The sequence below is a fragment of the Penicillium digitatum genome, chromosome 1 (genome assembly GCF_016767815.1).
Source record: "Penicillium digitatum chromosome 1, complete sequence".
Taxonomy (NCBI): domain Eukaryota; kingdom Fungi; phylum Ascomycota; class Eurotiomycetes; order Eurotiales; family Aspergillaceae; genus Penicillium; species Penicillium digitatum.
In genome coordinates this window covers 3,998,082-4,018,873 of record NC_089384.1, presented here as the reverse complement: position 1 = coordinate 4,018,873, position 20,792 = coordinate 3,998,082, and the positions used below count along the sequence as shown (strand labels likewise).

At 47.3% G+C, this 20,792-nt stretch overlaps 9 protein-coding genes across 9 annotated transcripts; 4 read left to right on the top strand and 5 right to left on the bottom strand.

The window, feature by feature from the left end:
* Positions 1 to 109: 109 nt before the first annotated feature.
* On the bottom strand, positions 110 to 1,137 carry Pdw03_3708 (DNA repair family protein; the record flags this gene model as incomplete). The annotated part of the gene is made up of 2 exons (XM_066100572.1): positions 110 to 208; positions 295 to 1,137. 2 exons carry the CDS (start codon positions 1,135 to 1,137, stop codon positions 110 to 112), a joined length of 942 nt encoding a protein of 313 aa, XP_065955972.1.
* Positions 1,138 to 1,469: 332 nt separating this feature from the next.
* On the bottom strand, positions 1,470 to 2,448 carry Pdw03_3707 (Polyketide synthase, enoylreductase; the record flags this gene model as incomplete). Its single annotated transcript, XM_014676412.1, has 3 exons — positions 1,470 to 2,053; positions 2,107 to 2,211; positions 2,265 to 2,448. The coding sequence occupies 3 exons, from the start codon at positions 2,446 to 2,448 to the stop codon at positions 1,470 to 1,472; spliced, it is 873 nt and encodes a 290-aa protein (XP_014531898.1).
* A 310-nt stretch (positions 2,449 to 2,758) lies between these two features.
* Positions 2,759 to 3,894, bottom strand: Pdw03_3706 (Nitrilotriacetate monooxygenase component A/pristinamycin IIA synthase subunit A; the record flags this gene model as incomplete). Its single annotated transcript, XM_066100571.1, has 3 exons — positions 2,759 to 3,391; positions 3,464 to 3,731; positions 3,791 to 3,894. The coding sequence occupies 3 exons, from the start codon at positions 3,892 to 3,894 to the stop codon at positions 2,759 to 2,761; spliced, it is 1,005 nt and encodes a 334-aa protein (XP_065955971.1).
* Positions 3,895 to 4,704: 810 nt separating this feature from the next.
* Positions 4,705 to 7,051, top strand: Pdw03_3705 (Sodium/solute symporter; the record flags this gene model as incomplete). The annotated part of the gene is made up of 4 exons (XM_014676415.2): positions 4,705 to 4,992; positions 5,042 to 5,303; positions 5,362 to 5,639; positions 5,738 to 7,051. The coding sequence occupies 4 exons, from the start codon at positions 4,705 to 4,707 to the stop codon at positions 7,049 to 7,051; spliced, it is 2,142 nt and encodes a 713-aa protein (XP_014531901.2).
* Positions 7,052 to 7,938: 887 nt separating this feature from the next.
* Positions 7,939 to 8,794, top strand: Pdw03_3704 (uncharacterized protein; the record flags this gene model as incomplete). Its single annotated transcript, XM_014676416.1, has 2 exons — positions 7,939 to 8,219; positions 8,281 to 8,794. The coding sequence occupies 2 exons, from the start codon at positions 7,939 to 7,941 to the stop codon at positions 8,792 to 8,794; spliced, it is 795 nt and encodes a 264-aa protein (XP_014531902.1).
* Positions 8,795 to 9,557: 763 nt separating this feature from the next.
* On the top strand, positions 9,558 to 9,910 carry Pdw03_3703 (Integral membrane protein; the record flags this gene model as incomplete). The annotated part of the gene is made up of 2 exons (XM_066100570.1): positions 9,558 to 9,736; positions 9,793 to 9,910. The coding sequence occupies 2 exons, from the start codon at positions 9,558 to 9,560 to the stop codon at positions 9,908 to 9,910; spliced, it is 297 nt and encodes a 98-aa protein (XP_065955970.1).
* Positions 9,911 to 13,132: 3,222 nt separating this feature from the next.
* Positions 13,133 to 13,472, bottom strand: Pdw03_3702 (uncharacterized protein; the record flags this gene model as incomplete). The annotated part of the gene is made up of 2 exons (XM_066100569.1): positions 13,133 to 13,276; positions 13,338 to 13,472. 2 exons carry the CDS (start codon positions 13,470 to 13,472, stop codon positions 13,133 to 13,135), a joined length of 279 nt encoding a protein of 92 aa, XP_065955969.1.
* Positions 13,473 to 14,631: 1,159 nt separating this feature from the next.
* Pdw03_3701 (HPP family protein) lies at positions 14,632 to 15,328 on the top strand (the record flags this gene model as incomplete). Its single annotated transcript, XM_014676418.2, has 2 exons — positions 14,632 to 14,844; positions 14,897 to 15,328. 2 exons carry the CDS (start codon positions 14,632 to 14,634, stop codon positions 15,326 to 15,328), a joined length of 645 nt encoding a protein of 214 aa, XP_014531904.2.
* Positions 15,329 to 17,767: 2,439 nt separating this feature from the next.
* Pdw03_3700 (Amino acid transporter, putative) lies at positions 17,768 to 19,605 on the bottom strand (the record flags this gene model as incomplete). Its single annotated transcript, XM_014676419.1, has 4 exons — positions 17,768 to 18,888; positions 18,953 to 19,134; positions 19,201 to 19,399; positions 19,452 to 19,605. 4 exons carry the CDS (start codon positions 19,603 to 19,605, stop codon positions 17,768 to 17,770), a joined length of 1,656 nt encoding a protein of 551 aa, XP_014531905.1.
* Positions 19,606 to 20,792: the final 1,187 nt, after the last annotated feature.

Sequence of the window (20,792 nt, the reverse complement as noted above, 5' to 3'; positions counted from 1 at the left end):
ATTATAGTGGTAATAATTGTTAGTCCCACCAGGAACAACAGCTCGCCGGAATGTAATGTTAATCCGCCCTCTCGTCGCCTCACCCGCCCTCCCTTTCCGTTTGGGAATACTATGCAACCAATTCGACTGCGTCGCCCCACGCATAACAACCAAATCGCCTGACCCAAGACTCATTTTGATTTGCTGCAGTGGCACCGTAGCAGGAGTCCTAGATCCAAGAGAAGACCCTGTATTCGAATTCGATGTCCCACCAGAAACCGTACAACTCGCCCGCGTCGCACTAGTACCACCCACCCCCGAGATTGCAAGTGCAGTATCAGGCACGCATCCACCCGCCGTCTGATTTACAACTCTCCCCGGCACGGCAGGCTTATGCTTCATTAAAAAATCTCGCTCGCCGCCCAGCGACAGCGATGCGATGTTCGGATCGGGACCGAGGAAGCGCTCGTCGTCGGAATGGAATGCGATACTGTCGTCGCCGCTGGCGTAGTAATTTACCAGGCAGAAGTTGTAGCCGGGGTCTTTGATGTCTGCATTTGGGTTTGCATTGGCGTTTACCGCTTCGACCTGTCTCCGTAGGAGATCGAGACACGCTGGTATCGGGCGCGGCGTGCACTGGTATTTTGTTTTCGGGACTACGGTTTTGGTCTTTGTCTCTAGGAGAATGAGGGTGTTGGGGTTGTCGTCTTGCTCTCGGATGAATGTCGAGGTCTCATCGACTCCGAAGACGGTCGTCCATCGTGGTGTGTTAATTTGGGTTTCGATGTCGCCCCGTCGTGCTGTGTACTGGACGCGGTAGAAGGGGAGTTCGCACCGGAGGAATTTAAATAGCTCGTTTGCTGTTGGGCGGGGGATATATGGTTGGAAGTGGAGGAGGTCGAGGTGTGGTTGGTTGTTTATTTCGCGCGGTTCAGTTGCTGGTGTTGCGTGTTTTAGACCTACTTCGATGTGGGAAGAGAGTTGGGCGATTGGGAATGGATAGCTTGGGTGTTGGCTTGGGGGACTTGTGTCTTCGACTGGGTTTTTATTTAGCTCTGGTGTTGTGATTGCGGTGGTTGATTTGATGGGTTCGGCTTTGGGACGTTTGGGAGTTGTGGTTGATGGTTTGAAGAATGCGTCGAGCGTGCGTTTTACCATGATGGAATGAGAGAGTGTTTGGGATTGAGAATTGGAGTTGAGGCTGTATGTTCACGCGCGCGGCTTGGAGATTTTTTGGGTGATGTCATTTCCATTCAGATCTATAAAATCCCGATCTATACATCCCGATCTGGCTTGGCATAGTTATCTTTTGAAGCATCAATCGTCATAGCATTCATAGAGTAACTCGAGGTTGCTTTCTCGGGACATATAACTACTGCTGGACTCCCTCGGTCTCGGCAATCGTAATCAAATATTTCACCGCAGATGCCTTGCCAGCCTCTAGATCTTTCAACGCACCCTCCAGACCTCCTAGTCCACCTTTTCTCACTTCACATGGGTGGCCCGAGAACCATTTCTGTGCGAGACCTCGACCAATGAATTGGTAGAAAGCAGCCGCAAACTCTTTTATCACCAAGAGTCTGGCCCTCAGCAGGGGGCATATGAACCGATCCAACCATAGTCCAATGAATGCTAATGTGCTCCTTCACCTTGCCAGTTTCCACAGGTAGAACGACGGTGATCTTCCCGGGTGCATCGAGAGCCGCTCCGAGAGTCACATAGCTTCCCTTCTCGGACACGGCATCGTAGGCATGGTGAATGGGTGTCTCTTTGCTGGCAGCCTTGATCCCTGAGTAGACAGCGTCATCGCCTTCACGATAATCAATGATCGTGTCTCCCTTTTCTCTATTGATCAACGTCTCAACAAAAGGTGCGCCGTTTCCTGCGACAGCGATGATAGGGTGGATATTCGACAGCTGAGCGAACTTGATCGCGAATGCGCCAACCGCCGAAGCACCGCCGTATACAACCAACGGAGTGGGTTTATCGCCCGGAGACCAAGGCAGTGGCAATCTCAGCGCTTGACATAGACCCAATGCAGCAGTCATCGCAGCGAGGGGAATTGTAGCAGCCTCTGGTCAATATGTTAGTTGCATGTTGTGGTTATCTGGAGGTGGGAGAACGTACCTTCAAAGCTGGTCTTCTCAGTTAGATGAAATATCGTGTATTCCCATGCAATGGCGTATTCGCCACAACTCCCATGAGGGCTGCCCATCTCGTGGAACGCAGCCACTTTATCTCCCTTACGGAAGTTCCGCACTCCTTCTCCCACTACCTCAACATACCCTGCGATATCATCTCCTTGGTTAATGACAATGTCCGGTCGCCATTTTGGGGCATTTCCAGTCCTTCCTTCGGGTTGGTACCCGACACCACTACCCGGATGAGGACCTGGCCGGGTTCGGGGGTGGGGATGTCAACGTCACGGATGATGACTGAAACTATCTTGTCGACAATGGCTTCTTTCATTTTGAAATTTAGGACTCGATGGTGGGAATTGAGCAAATCAAGTTGGTATTTATAAAGGATCGATTTGTGATACCCAAGGGGTGCCTCCGGATTCAACCAAGCTTATCCCCGTCGCTCACACACGTGGACGTTGATCAGATAGTCAGATACCTTTCGGACTTTTATATGCGTGTTATAACTACCTAGTCCTTTGTAGTCCTGATACTGAGGAATGGTCTCCCCTGCCCGCCACTTATTCTTGCTTCCAGGATGATCTTCTGGTAAACGCTGCGATCCAATAAACACTTCGCGAGCTGTGGCACCTTCTTTCTCAATTTTTCTCTCGGAAAAGCCCTCTCCGACGCAGTTCAGGCAGTAAGGACTTAATTGTATCCTCAAAAGTCCCGGGATTCACAATGTGGGCAAGATTGAAACCATCCACATCGGAGGTCTCCACCCATTCTTCCAACTCATCTGCAACTGTCGTGGGACTACCAACGATCTTAGCCTGTAGCCCACCAACACTGATGTACTCCACTATCCTCCGTTTCGTCCATGGCAAGCTATCTGTACCTGGCACGGTAGCAGACCATCTCCGAACAATGGATTGGACTCCCGGCGAGTCACTGAATCGGAAATCCTCATCATCAGCATAACTTGACAGGTCGATTCCAGTCCATCCACCGAACAAAGCCAATGTGCCTTCATCGTCGGCGTATTTGAGATAATCCTCCCGCTTTGCCTTCGCTTCTTCATCTGTCGCAGCGACAATCACATTGATACCAATGATGACTTTGATGTGATTTGGATCGCGGCCATGCTGTTTGGCCACATTCCGTACATTATCCACTGTCAAACGAGTCCCCTCGGGTGTCTGGCCACCGATGAAGATTACCTCGCCATGCTTTCCACCGAATTGACCACCGGCTTCGGAGACACCGGCCTGGAACAGGAATGGCGTACGCTGTGGCGATGGCTCGCAGAAATGAGGCCCAGGGACATTGAAATATTTTCCTTGGTGATTTATCTCTCAAACACCATCACTAGCAATGTATGTTCCGAGCTGTCGGTCGGCGAGCACGGCGTTGTCTCTGAAACTTCCTTCCCAGAGCTTGTAGAGCACCTCGAGATATTCGTCTGCTCTTGCATATCGCTCGTCATGAGAAATCTGTTCATCCAAGCCGTGGTTTCGGGCTGCGCTATCCAGATATAACGTGACAATATTCCATGCCACACGACCCTCGCTGACTTGGTCCACGGTAGAGAGTCGACGTGCGAGCGCGTGCGGCTTCTCATATGTCACGCTGGCAGTCACGCCAAAAAAAGGTTCTTTGTGATGGCAGACATGGCAGGGACACGGTACAATGGGTCAATGACGGGAAATTGTGCGCCTGATGCTAACGAGGGCACAACGTTGCTTGGCCCTTGGCATACGTCGTACGCACCCAAGGTGTCCGCAATGAACATGGCATGGAAGCCAGCTTTGTCAAGTACCTGAGCTAGATCCGTCCAGAAGGACAGTGTTTAATACTGGTCGGTTTTGTTTCTAGGGTGCTTCCATAAGCCGGGCGCCAAATGGCCCGGGGTATTCATGACGAAAGCATTGAGGATGATCTGCTTTTTCCTGGAGGTTGGTGTGATTTCACTCATTATTGAACGGGAAAAGTTCGTAATTGCAGTGAATTTAAACAGGTGCTGAGGTCTAAGCATGGATTCTTGAGCACCGGGAACCACTTGGTATACATAGCCGGCAGAAGGATACTGTCAGCGCTGTCACCATCGCACCAGTGTCACCGAAAATCCATCTCCCATTAGCGGCATTCGACATATGCGGTGAAGATTTTGAATTCCATATCGGCCGACAAACAAGATTCTTGTGTGGAGTACGCAATGACCCTTGTCGTTCGTGATATCAAGTCATTTTCTCGCAATCTGGGAGTCGACGCACGCAATCCCACCACATTCCTCGTAATGATCGCACATCTTCCGTGCCTTCCATGTGTTGAGCTTATTAGCTTTGTTTCAATCTTCCAATGGCATTGTGGCTAGAAGTGTTAGCCGCATATGTCCTACTCATTCCGCATAACGCAATCACGGACATGGGCGACGTGAGATATATCCCCCGAATGGCAACTCTGATCATCGCGATCCTTCACAGAACTTCAATTGGCTGCTCATCTATCGACACAGGCTTGGCGTTGAGAACATGATGGGCCTGGGAGACGTTAAATATTTCTTAAATCTGCGCTTATGAACTTGGCTTTACTTTGTCTAGCTATGGCTAACACGATAGATACATCCAAGTTGGCTTTGATCCCCCAGGGGGCGGCCTATGGCCTTCTCATTGGTCTCAGCGTGGTATTCTGTGGAGTCATTTTGGTTTCTGTGAAGGTCCAGAAAGCATATCTTGCTGAAGACTCCGGAAAATCGGAAATGTTCATGGTCGCCAATCGTACGGTAGGGAGAGGATTGTGTGCATCCGCAGTCTTCAGCTCCTGGATGTGGATCAATGAGACAGTATTGTGCGCTGCTATGACGTATAGATATGGCCTTGCAGTACCTCTAGTATGTTCTTTATACCCTCAAGTGATGTTCCACAACTGACGGGCCATAGTGGTGGGGATCTGGTCTATGTTTCCAAATTGCACTGATGGCCGCTCTTGGTGTTATGGCCAAGATTCGAGTTCCCTATGCTCACACATCACTTGAAGTTGTTCGGATGCGCTATGGCAAGATTGGACATCTCGTGTTTATCGTGCTCAACCTCGTCAACAACGTCTTCGGCTGCGCCTCGATGATCATGACGGGCTCTCAGCTCATTCATGGTGTCTCTGGTATGCACTATGTAGCAGCGACAATTCTCGTTCCCCTTGGAGGTTCGTTTCATGCCCTATGTAAAAGTGTATTGGGAAACAGGAGCTAAAGATTTTATAGTTGTCCTCTATACAGCAGTGGGTGGCCTCAAGGCCACATTCCTGACGGACTTCTTGCACACAGCGATTGCCCTTATTCTCATCATCTATTTTACGATCGCTGTTTTGACAAACTCGGCCGTCGGCGGACTGGGTGGTTTGTATGATAAAGTCGTTGCGACGGCCGCCGAAAATTACATTCCCAACAACTATAAAGGCTCACTCCTTACATTCAAGTCCAAGGACGCAGTGATTTGGGGGTTGATACTCAAGTTTGGAAACCTGGCACTTGTTGTCATGGTAAGTCACTCCACAAAACGAGCGTTGAATGCCCTCTAGAAAGACTACTGAGACTCAGAAAACTTCATGGTTTAACAAAGCTAACATGTCATCGATAGGATACTGCTTTTTGGCAAAAGTCCTTTGCGACAGAGGTCAAGGCAACAGTGCCGGGATACAACATCGCTGCACTGGCGGTTTTTGGTATTCCCTGGGGTCTGGGCACAGTCATCGGTTTGACAACTAGAGCCATTCACGAAACACCCATCTTTCCGACCTACCCTGGCCTGCTTACTGCCACTGAGGTCAGCTCGGGTATGGTAATGCCATACACCATCAAAGCCCTGATCGGAGACAAAGGAATCATTGGATTCTTCTTCCTTTTGTTCATGGCTCTGACAAGTACCGTTTCATCCTCAATGATTGCTGTCAGTAGTATCTTGTCTTATGACGTTTATAAGACGTACCTCAACCCGAAAGCTACCGACAAACAAATCGTGGGAGTGAGCCACTTGACTGTGGTTATCCATGGTGTCTTCATCACCGGCATTTCTATTGCTCTCAACTACGGAGGGGCAAATATGACCTGGATAGGGTACCTGAGACCCATTATCTCATGCCCAGGAATCATACCTATGATTCTCACTTTGTTCTGGTCTCGACAGACCCGTATAGCTGCAATTCTCTCTCCCGTGCTAGGATTCTTTTCAGGTCTCGCTGTCTGGTTGGCAACAACCAAATACATGTATAACCACATCAATATCACGACCACCTCAAATCCCTATCCGGCACTATATGCAGCCATCGCTTCCTTTTTTACACCGGCTCTTTATTCTGTCGTCTTGTCACTCTACAAGCCTTACAAATTCGACTGGAGGGTGTTCCTTCGAATTGAGCTCGCAGATCAAGCGGAGATCCAGTCGCCCTCAGACACAAGCATTTTGAATGAGAGCAACGAGGAAGACCGTGCAAGTGACCCGAAGTATGTCGCTGGATCTGTCAAACCGGTTGCCGATAGCCAACCAAAAAGTCTCACCAAAGACCCGGAACAGATTGCCGAGATCAGCGAAAAGAATCCTACAAAAAACGCTTCGTCGGAATCTTCCACGAAAATCAGCCTCGACGATATTCAGCACCCCTTTGATGACGAAACAATGAAAGAGCTGCACCGATGGCTTAAGATTGCTTGGTACATGTTCGGGGCTATTGTGTTGATCACGTTCGTTGCTTGGCCTCTTCCCCTGTATCGCGATTACATCTTCACGAAATCATTCTTTGCAGGGTGGGTAGTAGTCGCCATTATTTGGCAGTTTGCTGCCTTTGGAGCGGTGGTGATTTTCCCACTTTTTGACGGACGGAAGGATATTGCGACTGGTGCCAGAGGTATCTGGACGTCTTCTAAAGAGTATCTCGGCAGGTGCAAGAAAGATTAGATGATCTAGATTGAGTCATTGGGTTACTCGGAACTTGCTTGTGTCACGTGAAAACTAAGCGTGCCAGGTTCAGAAATATACAAAAGTGAGCATTCCCCCCAGCTCGACGTACCGATGTTTAAAGTCTTCCCAAAGAGATAGCTTTATTGTCGAAACCAATGGGTGCATTACAATGTTGAAAATAGGGTGAAATACCCCGGAAAATCTACGGACCGCCATGATAGTGTAGCCCACACAAGTGTGTTGTGTGTAGTCAGCGTTGTCCGCACAGATTGGTAAAATAGCGGATTTTGATAATTTTAGTTTGTGAAAGAACTCAGAGTAATTTTCATGTCCTGTCTTTTGATAGTTCCTCACAGTGTTGAAACCATGGATCTTTGTCATTTGATCATAATCGGTCTGAGGATTTGCTAGCGCGTTCGAGAGTTGCCACTTATCCACCATAACCATCTTCCAAAAATGGATATATAGTGATATCTAGTTATCTATCGTCGGCGACAGACCACTTGGATCCCCGCAACCATGCCTGTCAGCTTGTCGAAGACTTTACCCCAAGAACGGGGTGGTGTTTAGAGTGGCTTAGCAAGAAACTTAGGCAGAGCGATCTGAGCACTAAGCCGAATGTAGTATGCAAGATGTGCTTGAGCAGATGCGATTGGCTACCTTTTTTTTGTGGAGTCGCTGCAACCCTTACGGAGTACTCCGTAGTATATTCACATAGGGCGCGTCTCTGGTGTCGAAATTAATTGCACTGCCTTTTTGCGAGTTGAGAGAGCATCGGAAGAGTTAAATAGCAGACAGGGTACAATGGGTGAAGAGCCAAGCAAGCTCTATCTCCGGTTTTCTCTTTCATTGCAATACTCTTCCATTCAATCTCACTTGCGATTATGGCCATCGACTATCGACATGGGATCTCGCTCTTAGAGATTGTTGTCTACTCTCCAACCTTATGCCTTGCTATCTGGATGTCATTCCATCATGGGTTTAAAAGGAGCTCGTGCTGGTCCTTTTTAAACATCTTTTCTTTGGTCCGCATCGCTGGTTCAGCGTGCTACTTGGCCACGATTCACTACCCTTCCAATCTCAATTTATACATCTCGTGGGCAGTGTGTACATCACTCGGATTTTCGCAATTAATATTGGCTTGCCTTGGTCTTTTATCACGAGCGTGAGTAACACCCTCTCCTCGCGATTGACTGTGATGGTGTGGAGCTAATGACCTTTTTCAGAAATGATTCCATCATGCGAAAGACGGCCAATCCTCTCCCTGCGATGATCTTCCGGCTTCTTCAAATATCTGCACTAATTGGAGTGACTCTGAGCATCACCGGCACAACCAAAAACTTCAGTATCTCCCATATGATGGTCAACACAGAGACGAAGTTTGGGCTAATTTTCTACATCATTTGCTGGATCGGTGTATTTGGACTGTTCCTCCCAATTTTGCAACGAGCTCAAAGTATTGAGGACGGAGAACATCGCCTGCTCCTGGCGGTGGGAATCTCTCTCCCGTTGATCCTCGTGCGACTGATCTACTCTCTCATCTTTTCCTTCGGTCACAAGGCCGAATTCGATGCGATGTCGGGAAATATTACAATTCAGCTGGTGATGTCCATCCTTGAAGAGATGTTGGTTGTTTTTGTGTGTCTGGGCATCGGTTTCACACTTCAAGTACGACCGGCCACGGAGTATACCCAGCAAATCAATGTCTATGGTGAAGAACATAGTGGAGCCAGAGAATAGCCGTCTGCAGGGGCAGACGTGTGAAACAAAACGAGCTCAAAGACCAAGGCGTCGAGGTGGCCCCATTATGAGACTTGCAATGGCTATTGTTGATGCCATCGGTGGTAGGAAACATTGACTGATCTCATCAGTCGAGATCTCATTTTGACTTGGAGCACTGGTTCAGCGGGGGTTAGAATTGGGTAAATAGATTTCCATCTGTGTATTAAATGAAAGCGCTGATAACTTGACAATGCAAATGATTTTTTTTTTCTCACCTATGTTGAGACATAGCTTGAGCAGCTATGAATCAGCACTGTTCCTACTGATAGAAGTAGAAGTTTCCTTGTCGCGAAACATTCTCCCTAATCTGCGATATCGAAATTTGTATACCCCGTTGTCCCCCATTGTCATCGGAAGATGAATGTGACAAAGTATTAGATCGGAAGTAAGATGTATGACGTCAACTTGAGTAGCAAAACGTCGCAGAAGAAAAAAAACGGCAGCCTGACAGAAAAACAAGTTGAAACCACACCATGGACCTCAATTCCCTTCACAACAGGTCATGTCTCCAATGGATCACAACGCGGGGTCCCCCTTGTTCATTGCCCAGGAGACGCTTTGCTTCTATCCAATCAGTACAATATACAACTCATGTCCACGATATCTCTTCTATGCACTTCTGCTGGCAACATGTGTCACTCGATGGACAGGATGGGTCATGAATGTATTCCTAGGCACTGCAGCGGCATATGCAGGAACCGCGGAAATCCAAGCCTTCATCATGGTTTCCAGTTACCAAAAGCCCCAGGACCCTGGGCCAGTCACTATTCCGTACCTGTACGCTAACTCCAGCCTGCGAAAAGAATTTCCTTCTTTGGTCACCGAAACGGGCCATGTTATGGTCTCGCCCGCGTCGCTTGAACTTGATGCAGATGCTGTTCTTGCCATCGTTGTTACTGGGTATCTCGTGTTTCTGCCCCTTCAATGCTGGTCCCGTATTCTAACCTACGATCGAGCACGGAACCTTCTCTTTTATCTCTGGCACTCCCTCATGCTAGCTGGCTCTATCTGTGCACTCGTCTATGCTGCAAAAGTACCCAAAATACCACCACAGTATATGTTTTGCTTTCCTGATCTCGTGCCGTTCAGCGAAACATCAAGTGATGGCTGGCAAGCCTCATGGAGAACATCCACGTGGAATAACAGTGTGTGGGATACATTTTCAAACACATCGAGATGGAATCAAATAGGAGATATCTGTTTCAACCCCTGCTTTAATTCAACCCAGATTCTACGGAAATCAGATTCATTGCATTCATCCACTGCAGACGGAGACTTCAAAGTTGCTACCTCGCATAGCTTCTTGAAAAAAGTTCTTTACTCGCATCGATACATATACAGTCTCATCAGTCTCTGTCTGATCCTCAACTGCCTTCTCTTGACGTACCGATTCCTACCTTACCGATCGCGGATCCCGTCGGCGCAGATCATGGTCATCTGGAAACAACGGAAGACAATTTGGATAGGGTTCAAAGACGAAGTTTGTGAGGCCATGAAGCCATCAAGAAATCGAGATGAGAACGAGGAAGACCAGAGATCGACACACAAGAGAGCCTCTCTCCGGCTTTGCATGCGACATATACTCAGCTGTCGGTTTCTCAAGTCATTTCTCCATGTGCTTGTTGACGTTGCGATTCTTTTTGGGATAGTGTTCAGCATAATAGTCAGTCCGTTCACTACAGTTGCATTTGTCGTTTGGATAGAGATCCAAATCTACAACGACGGGCCTTCAGAGGAGACTCCGAGCCAGGTTGGTCAGTGGGCATACCTCACATCTCTAGCACTGCTTTTGATTTCGGCTGCGATTTTGAAGCTCAAATATCGACTTGCCTCATCAGTTGAGTTGGAACGTGAGATTACTGCATTAAAAGAACACTTGGTGGACTTGGAGAGAATGAAGCAGGCACGATCGGCATCTGAGTCGATTGAACTCTCGCCTGTAACAGGCCAGAGCAAGTCAAGCTAGGCACCTCAGATGAAATCATTTCAATTCTAGCTTTAAGTGAGGTGTGTCTTGGTGAGCTTCCTCCGAAACCGATTGCAATAGGAAGGGGTAACCCACTATGATAGCCTCATCCGGATAATTCACGGCCATCTTCTCAAAAGTACCTGATCTACTGGATCGCCTTGATTGCATAGTACCAATGCATAGTATATGCTATGCCCATTTCAGAATAAAATTTTAGAGAAACTCCTGTCAGATTTAAAGGGGTGCGAACCAGAAAGGATGCTGTAGATCTCTGATCTTGCAGCTATCCAATCAGAGCAAAAGGTGTATGACTGTATTTACTTAGGACACAGGTTAACCAGGGAGACAATGACTCGTTGCACTCGGTGAAGACCGTGTTCAGTGGTGGCCTGCAAATTAAGGACTATGGGGGGCAGGCAATTCCAATTTGATGTGGGTTGTTTTCATCAGCCCAGACAGCATAAATCAGAGGGCAGGATTCGTTTTATTCTCAACACTTCCTTTCGACCATCTTCTTGAGTCTGCTAATGAGCCATTATCTATTCTGGACGTCCGATGTGCCAACAATTGACGAGAGACATGTTGGTCTTCAACTTGGAATGAAACGGGCCTGACCTTTGGGGAAAAAAAGCATGTAGTGTCTCAAATTGGCGCCATATTCGTCTATTATGGCTGTTCTTGTACAGGGTGGACACCTGAATTAGGCACATGATTGTGCAGTGAGAAGATCAAGGATCTTCCCCGTTACTTCGAACCGATAATCTTCCTTTGGAAGACGATCACTTGCCAATGCGGAAAACCTCGCGGCCAAACCGGCATCAAAAAACCACCTAGTTGTTCTTGTAGTTCGAAAAAAAGATTGCAGTCAATGCCGAGAACAACATCATCCACAAGAAAAAGAAATTCAACTTGAGAACGTTGTTTCGTTTGTTGTACATTGGCTGCAAGACCTCAATTTCGCTCAATCATGCAGGCACACTATCCTACCATGCTGGATCTACTTTACATCGCAGGGCCGTTCTCGGCTGTCCCCTTTTTTCTGGTGACATCTTTACTGAAGATTGCAAGCTGGCTATCAAGAAAGGAACAAACGGACATGGCCATCGATGCACATAAAGGGGTTGATTGACGAGATACAGGCGTCAACTTTAGCAGCGGGCGAGAGTAGTGTATCCCACAAATCTGCCAAGATTTGTATGTTTTGCCTCAAATGTTCGGGCTGCAGCTGTTAGCAAATGCCCCCTACTTTGTGCAGGATGTGGGTATGGATTCAGCCAATAGCTTGACACTCTTGGTTTGGGGCACTAGGCAGGGCCTGATTGCGACTTTGATTAGCCTAGGGGCGCTGAATGTCTTTGGGAGAGGACATCTCATTCTGCTGACTCCGAGTACTGCTTGGGCCTGTCAATTACCATCGGGGGATAGTGACCGTTTTACAAAACTTATAATCAGACACCTAAAATGATGAGAAAACTTGAAATAGGTACACAGCTGTTAGCTTTACAATTATCATCACAGTCTCTGAGTTTGAATCATGGCCGGTGTCTTATATCGGATCTATTTCCGACACTTCCTCTCCATCGCAGTTATTAGAGTCATGCGCTCAGCATGCTCAGGACTCAGTGGTTGAAATCAGGTCATTAAGTAGGGTAAATTAACGTGACCTGCATACCGTAAAATGCACACAGGCTATCAATAGCATTGCTAAACTGCTGACTCTACCAACTAACATGAACAGCCATTCTCCCTTTATCATCTGCATGATTGCCAATGTGACTTTTTCACATCTATCAGCTTGCAGGTTTATCTATTCTGAGGACCGGCGAGCTGAATGCCGGGAGAAGATTCGTTTGACTACGGGTACTCTGAAGCGTCTAAGTGAGCATTGGAAGCTGGGCAAACGCACCTATCGCGAGATTGGAATTATCACCCGAGAATTGTTATCCATCGCAAGGGATCTCCCTGCTAGTTTGGCTACCGTTGACCTGTCCCTTCTAGATCCAAGTTCACCTTCATTCCCGACATTGGACTCGTTACCCGAGGTCAATTTCGACTTTTGTGCCTTTCGAAATCCAGATGATCCTGGTCGTACTAAAAAGAGTGTCTTTCTTTTAAAATAGATCCCCTGGGGGCTTGTTCTTTGGTGATAACTGCATTTGAAGCGCCAATTATAGATTCAAGCTTGCTACAACTGTCGGCTCACGCATATTGATGAGAACTTGGGCTCCCAAAATGTGAGATTGATCTATTTGCTCACCAGGCACCCACAGGGTACTTCCGCAAGCTATTGGATCAAACAAAGCAATGGGGGAAAAGACAATGAAGTATCAAAACTCTGCAACGCATGACAAGCAAACCAACTCGACCGCAATAATCTCCGTCATCTGCCCATCAAACCTTGGAAGCGCATCAAGCAGCGCCCTCAATAGCCGATCTATCGGCCCGTAAACTTCGGTATTGAACATCATTTTCTAGCATTTGCAGAACATTCATCGCTGTCTCCCAGTCAATGCAGATATCGGCGATACTCACTCCATGCTGAAGCTCACTCATCTCTTGCGGAGGCACCTTTTGATTGCCCCCCTTGAGATGGCACTCGACCACACTGCTACCTCGCAAGATAAGAAACCCATGTTCATTTCCAGTGGTGCAAGTCACAGCTTCCATGCTCCACTGTGAGACCCCCAAGAATCTGTGAGGTTTAAGGGAGACTTAGATAGCATCAATTGCGATACCCAACACTGCTGGCAACCCCATTCTTATCCCCAACGGGAAAGCTGAGCCAGAAGCCAACCCTCGGTGCAATTGAGATTCCGTTGTGCGCGCGTCAATTACACCTAAGGATAAATTTTTTTCGCACAACTATGGCGAGAGGAAATCAGGCATTTTAATGGTAGATGGAACACACAGATCGGTGAGGTTTGAGTAAAGCTGACAGGAAATGTGGAATGCCTTGATGTTGTAGGAGCGGTTTGAAGACTTCTGTTTGTCAGCGATGACAAATCGACAAATCCCGCTTTCTCAAAGCGATTGCATTTGACTCCTGTTAATTGCCACTGGATTTGCACATGAGACAATAACGGATCAAAGACAAAGACTATTTCAATTTCCGGATGCAGTTCCAACTATGGGCAGGATTTCATGAACCGCGTGCAACTTTATGGATGCCTGTAACCCGCCAGAGAGGGATCTTATCGCAGAAGCGGAGCTGGTCTCTGTAGATATCGATTGGCTCAACCATGAACGCCATTTATGACGCTTGAAGTATACAGGATAAACACATCGAGGCTCTTATAAAGATAATGGTACGTCGAATTGATCATGAACATGGTGGGGGCATTGTAATTCATCTCGTGGCAGATAAGTTAGCCCTAACTTCGATTTTCCACTCCCTTTCGAGCAAAGATATAGATTAGCAACGTCGATTACCTTATGCCAAGGCGCTAATGTGCCGTTGGGCAGGTGTCTACGAGGGTCCTTTCTAATCGGGGCCGCGGAGATAATAATACAGGGGCTGCCTGCACATTGTTCGAAGGTGGGCGTTGTGTCCAATTTCTTGAAAATTGAGAATGCCAATCTGGTCACTTCAGTTGTAACTTTTTTTTTTCTTCACGGGATTTGCTCAAGAGTCATTGAGTATTTCCAAATCCCGGTCTCCTAGTCAGATCCGTAACCTTACGGGAGTCTCCCTGTGGTGGCCTTTCATGGTCCTTAAAAATCCTTCTTCGGTCTAAAAAATGTGCATCACATGATCTCTTGATCTTTTTTCTATTTGACTCATTTTCACCTTTGCATTTGATCTTGCTCGCAGACTCCAAGTCTAATGATGATCTCCGAGAAAGAGTTCTTGGCTCGCCTCCCTCGGTCTGTCAGCCACTGGCTTGGCTATCGTGAAAATGCACCAAAGCCTCCCGCAAAACATCTCGTTCACTTCTGGTCATTCATAGCCGCATTCTGTGGCCTATGTGTGATACAGGGCATATTCAATTACTCCTCTTACTTCATTGAACGTGGCGTGCCAGGTATTATTGCCTCATTTGTACGTCTCCCTTTTTCCTGCGCGCCCTCCTTCAATGCTCATCCACAAGTAGGGAGCATCGGCTGTCCTCGTATATGGTGCTGTAGAAAGCCCTCTAGCACAGCCACGCGCACTGATCTGTGGTCATTTTCTGAGCGCTCTGATCGGCATCTGCATTACGAAACTCTTCAGCCTAATGCCCAACGAAGAAAAGTTCAACTCGCTACGTTGGCTCGCCGCTTCACTTTCGTCCGCTGTCGCCATTGTTGTTATGCAGGTCACTGAGACAACGCATCCGCCCGCTGGTGCTACGGCTCTTCTTCCGGCAGTGGACGAAGTTGTGTGGGCACTATCTTGGTACTATCTTCCAGTTGTCCTACTTTCATCAGCTATGATTCTTATTGTGGCCCTGATCTTGAACAACATCCAACGCCGATATCCCGTTTTCTGGATCAGTCCGCCCGCTGCCAAGCCTGTTCTTCCACAGACTAGCAACTCGAAATAGAGATTCGTATCTCCATTGCATGGTGGCTACACAACCGCGACATCAGGGTAGCAGTGTTGCAATGTTCCAGTGTTGCTGGGTTGTGATATTGTGGTTTATCCCTTGGGATAAAAATTACGGAGACTGAGCGGGAGTAGGCTTGCTATGTCTTTAAGGACAGGATGTCATTTCCGACAAGTGTTGGGGGTCCAATAGGAGCCCCTCGAGTTTCCTGGTTTTTCTATAGCCTTGTGGTTTGAAAAACGAGTGGTATTTAAGATATTTTACGTAACTAATTAAATCAAACATGTTTCCTAGAAACTTTGGATAATTGTTGAAAACAAGTAAAGAACCGCCACTCAGCTCAACGACCCAGCCCCAACCAAACATGGGTTGGGCTCCACGGATCTACTGCAGAAACTAGTCCAAGGTAAATTTGTCAAATCAAGCATCCTCAATGAAGGGTTATCATCCATATGGTACTTCAAATCAGAGATTCTTTAAAAATTCGTCACACTCTATCAGGAACTTGCATTACTAGAAGATACAATAACTCCAGTAGGTGATATTGAAGGTAACTATTTCACGGGATTTTTTAGGTAGAAAACAGTTCGATAGCAGAGTTAGATAGAAAACTTGGCACGATCTCACATAAAAAACTACGTTCGTTCCTTTAAATTACTCATCTCGTATAGGTTCAAGATTATGGTGGTTGCAAGAATTTTGCATTACACCCGTGCAGCCCAACCCCTGTTTGAGGCTGGGCCGTGCGATGGGACGAGTACTCCGTAGGTGGTCCATCAGCTTGGACACTCCACAAGATCCCGAGATCGCCATTGGGCCTGGCCCTGGCCCTGACCCGCCTCGTGGCACATCGATCTACGAGGCAGAAACCTTGGAAGGTTGAAACTCAGTTCGGATCCGAGATCCGTAGAGCCTCAAGATGGATGTTTTACAACCTGCAGCCCCAGAGCCCTCCGATGGTTAGGTACCGCGAGCGAGTTTCAGTTTCAAGAGTATCACTATCAAATCTGATGTGCCCCAAGGAAATTGCATTTCCTAAGCCGAGGCAATGAACATTCTAAGTTCCATGTTCACCTGTTCACGGCTTATAGTCCCGGTAAGTGTTGGTAACAATTCTGCTACGGCTGCAGCGCGGGCGTTGTCTGTCCTCTGACAAATTCTGTGATGGCTTGCTTGCAGTAGCCTAGAATTACCCGCAGAATTGTGCAGGGATTTCCGTCATATCAGATATTAACACCTGAGAACACTCCTTTTCGTCCGTATTGCATCATTCAAACATAGTCAACATGGAATTCTGTGATCATTCACCGATGTTCACTGTCAAAGGGCATGTTGAGTCTCATTTTAGTGAGCCTGGAGACTAGGATATGAACTCGAGTTGCCTTTTGTAAAGCCAAAATTTCAAACGATCGCAAAAAAATTTGGCAACTGTTAGCCGACGTCGTACCAATAAGTAGCTGCTGAGCTCTAGCTTTGTAATCGCCTTTAGTCCACTAGCTCCTAAATTAGCTGCTATTTAGTTAGGCCGAGGAATCTCTGTGCTGAAAATCCAGTTTTCTAGATGCCACTTCTATAATGCGTCTGAAATTTGATATTTTCTTTACCTGTGTTGGATGGCACCTCGGCTTCACTAACTGTTAGCCTTTTATCTCCTGCGGTCCTTTATTTAAGGAGACTCTAACGGCGTCTTGCCCAAAATCTGGCGGGAAATTATCGTTCTGGAAAGATGACCTAGACTCCAAAAGGCATGGCTCCCCGGCCATCTGAATACTAGTCGTCAAGATTCTAGTTCCTGATTCGACAGTTGGCTTAAGTCGGACTGGGATAATCATAATGCACTTGTACTCTTCATGGCCAAATCTCTTCTTCAATCTGTAAAATTTACCTATTTTGATGTGCCACCACGTCAGTCTTGTGAATATGGTCTCGAACCGTCCAAGCTCTAATACCGGGCCAGCCCGGCGTCTCCATAACGCCGGGATCTAGATGTCTTGAGTGGTCTCCGTCCTTCAATTCAAAACTAAATTTCGATGAACCAGAAATTTCATGTTACTAGATACGATGTGCTTTAGGTATGACGAGACCAGCATTCTAGAATGTTACATATTAGCTCGTTGATGGAAATCGATCAGGGTGGCCAAGAAGCGTTCATTCATTTCTTTGACATACAAAACCTCCATTATCGGGCGCATGCATTCGTTTTGAAGTCAGACCACTATAAACCAGAGGGCCCTGTATTATGCGCCTACCACTAGATAAAATTCTGTAATGATTGCATGGTTTCTATTAGGTAGCACTAGATACTAGTGATTTAGGAAATCTATTTCCATGCTCCCCAAGCACCTGCAGTTATGAACACTTTACGTGAAGGTCCGACTTCACCTCGCTAAGGGATTTTGATATCAGATGCAAAGCAGGTTAACGGCTCTCATCATCTTAAAAAATGGAGCGGAGTAGACGCATCGGAGCAGCTTTGAACCAAGCACCCCAAGTGGGATACTCGACTCTTGGAGCCAGATCGAGATCGAGAGCAGAGTCCCTCATGAAGCTGTGTATGTCTAGCTTCTCTATTGGAATGAACCAACCTCCACGGTCAAGTTTGGGGTCTTTGTTGAACTTGGTGTAAACAATCCAGACGGCGAAAAGGAGTATCACAAGCGGCGCAGCAATATAGTTCATGAAAAAGCTCTCCGCACTTTTGGTAGCCACGGAGACATAAAATTCAGCGATGAGACACAGAACGTTGAGACCTAGACCGATGTAGCTTCCAATAACACCAAAGGGAGCAGCAAAGGTAAGCTCCTGTACGGTGTGCCCGTTGTGCGACCAAGCGGAACGGAAGCGAATATGGGCAAGGCAGATGCTTCCCCAGATGAAAAAGTCAGAGATACCAGACAAGGCAAGAAGCCAGTCAAAGATAGTGCTTCCCGATGGTGCCTCGTTAATGAAGGCAAGAAACCCAAAAGCAATCTGCAGAATGATACAGTAAAGAGGTCGACCCGCCTTGTCAACATATGCCATGAATCTCGGTGCCATTCCTCGGGAAGCCAGGGCTTGGATAGTGCGGCTTGAACCATATGTCGCGGAGTTGGCCACGCTAATGACCGAAATAGTGATGACTGCGTTCATCACAGAGGGCAACCCAGAGATACCGGCATTCTGGATCGACACGACAAATGGAGAAGCCTTGGTATTGGCGCCAGATGCTCCAAGAAGCCAGTCCGCGTTGGAAGGCACAATCAAGCCAACAATAAAAGTTCCTAGAACATAGAACACCATGATGCGCCAGAACACCTGCTTGGATGCTTTTGGAATGGATTTTGCAGGATTTGCCGCCTCCGCAGCAGCAAGACCAGTCATTTCTGTCCCCCCAAAGGCAAAGGCTGCTGTTACGAACACTGAACAGAAGCCCTTAAAATCTGTGAATGCACCAGGGTCATGCCAGTAGTGAGCTCCAATATAACCTCCTTTCGGAGCTCCACCACAGTCAATCACAACTCCGAGGATAATGAACCCAATAACGGCAGTGATTTTGATCATCCCTAGCATGAATTCGACTATAGACCGATGTTAATTTCGTTGTATCGCAAAAAAAAAAAAAGAACATGCATGATGTGTCACCTTCTCCGTAACCTCGAACCCCAAAGAATTGGATCGCTGTCAGAATGACTAGAAACGCTGCCACCCAGATTCCACTGTTCAGTGTTTCACTCCAGAACTTGATCGTTAAACTAGCAGCCGTGAGTTCGAATGGGAGGATGATGAGCCATCCAATAGCATAGTCCCAGCCGACCGCAAATCCCCTATCATAATGCAACGAGTCAGTTGGAGTGGACCCAAAATCGAATTCATGAATACGGAAAACTCACCAGGCCGGACTGATGAACCGGACGCAGTAAGTGAAAAAGGCTCCATTTACGGGATAGAGCACAGCCAGTTCGCCCAGAGCTTGAATCGTTAGAAGAAGCATTCCTCCAACGATCAAATAGCATAACAACAAAGACCCAGGCCCGCCCTCACGGAGAGCAGACCCTGTACTAACAAAAAGACCAGCTCCAATAGCGCCACCTTGGTGAAATTAGTATCAGAAGCAGAGGAAGAGCTGTCAAATGACGCATACCAAGAGCGATCATTTGCATATGGCGGTTCTTCAGGTTTCGCTTCAGCGGGTTGATTTCACCGACCACCAAACCATCCGGGGCTGAAGGGAGACTTTCAGCTGGCTCCACAGCAGAGGCTACTTTCTTCTCCACATCCATGTCCATTGCGGTCATTTTTTAGATCTTACAGCAACGCAGTAGGCAAGAAAACTTATCAACAGCGCGAGTGGCTATTTATACGTGAGTCCAGCACAGATACCCCGGTGGATTTGCATTCCATCTGTGATAAGCAAGGCATTGGGACGGATTGCGCAGTAGCTTATGGCGTAAGGTGGGTTTCTAGATGCGACCAGACGGTCAGACGGGGCGAAGATAAGACTTTTGGCATTGTTGTACTTGTAACCTTGATTTTGATATGGACAATCGTGGCCAATCAGAATGAGAGTCCCGACCTGTTTTGGGAGCTTAGCGGAGACACTACTCTCGGCAACATACTTGATCTTCCCCTCTATTTTGCAGGTGATGCGCTATCTCTATTGTCCGTGCTTGAAATTAACTCATATGATCTGGGGATTCAGTGCACAACCAGGTGCATCATAGTGCTCAGCCCCCCAGATAAGCACGCCTTCCGTTCCATCTTAAAGTAACGAGACTGAGGTTCTTATTCGCAAGTCTCGCGTCATGGAGTGTCGAAGCTAACATCTATTTCAGGGGGGTCTAATGTTGATCGGGCAGGCGGTATATGTAGTAGTGCGTGTAAAAATCGAACATAACTTGAAATTCGAACGGGATTCATATCCATTTAAACCAGGTCAGATGTACATACCGTGTGCCATCATTAGGAGACGTATTTGAGAAGGAGCCATTTTACTGCTGAGGTGTCCGGTGAAAATCTCCGAGGTCACTCTTATCAAACACCAATATGCTCTCAAGGAAACGAACAGGTACACATGAGACAATCCCTAAATTTCCCGGGCGCTGGAGATGGGCGGTGCATCCGTATCTGAAGGGGAAAGAAATGCCGACAGCCTGTAGAAATACAAAGACCCGATATAGATCGAGCGTACTTGTGTCGGTGTCACGCCATAGGTGGCCATGGTATCAACATCTAAGGTAGAAATCTCTATTGAAAGGCAGTATTTCGTATGTGATCTTTTTTGAAAAAGATGCCAAATTGTGGGATCCGAGAGGAGCCCCTTGCCTCTAATCAATATGTGGCAATGACACGCGGTTTTGCTTATCCCAGTGTAAGTCACGGAGATGTCCGAGGTTGCCATCAGGTTTCACTGTTAGTTATTTGGGCAACATCATCTGCAAGGTTAAATCCTGTCACTGCGCGACTTGGGTTGGTCACAAAAACC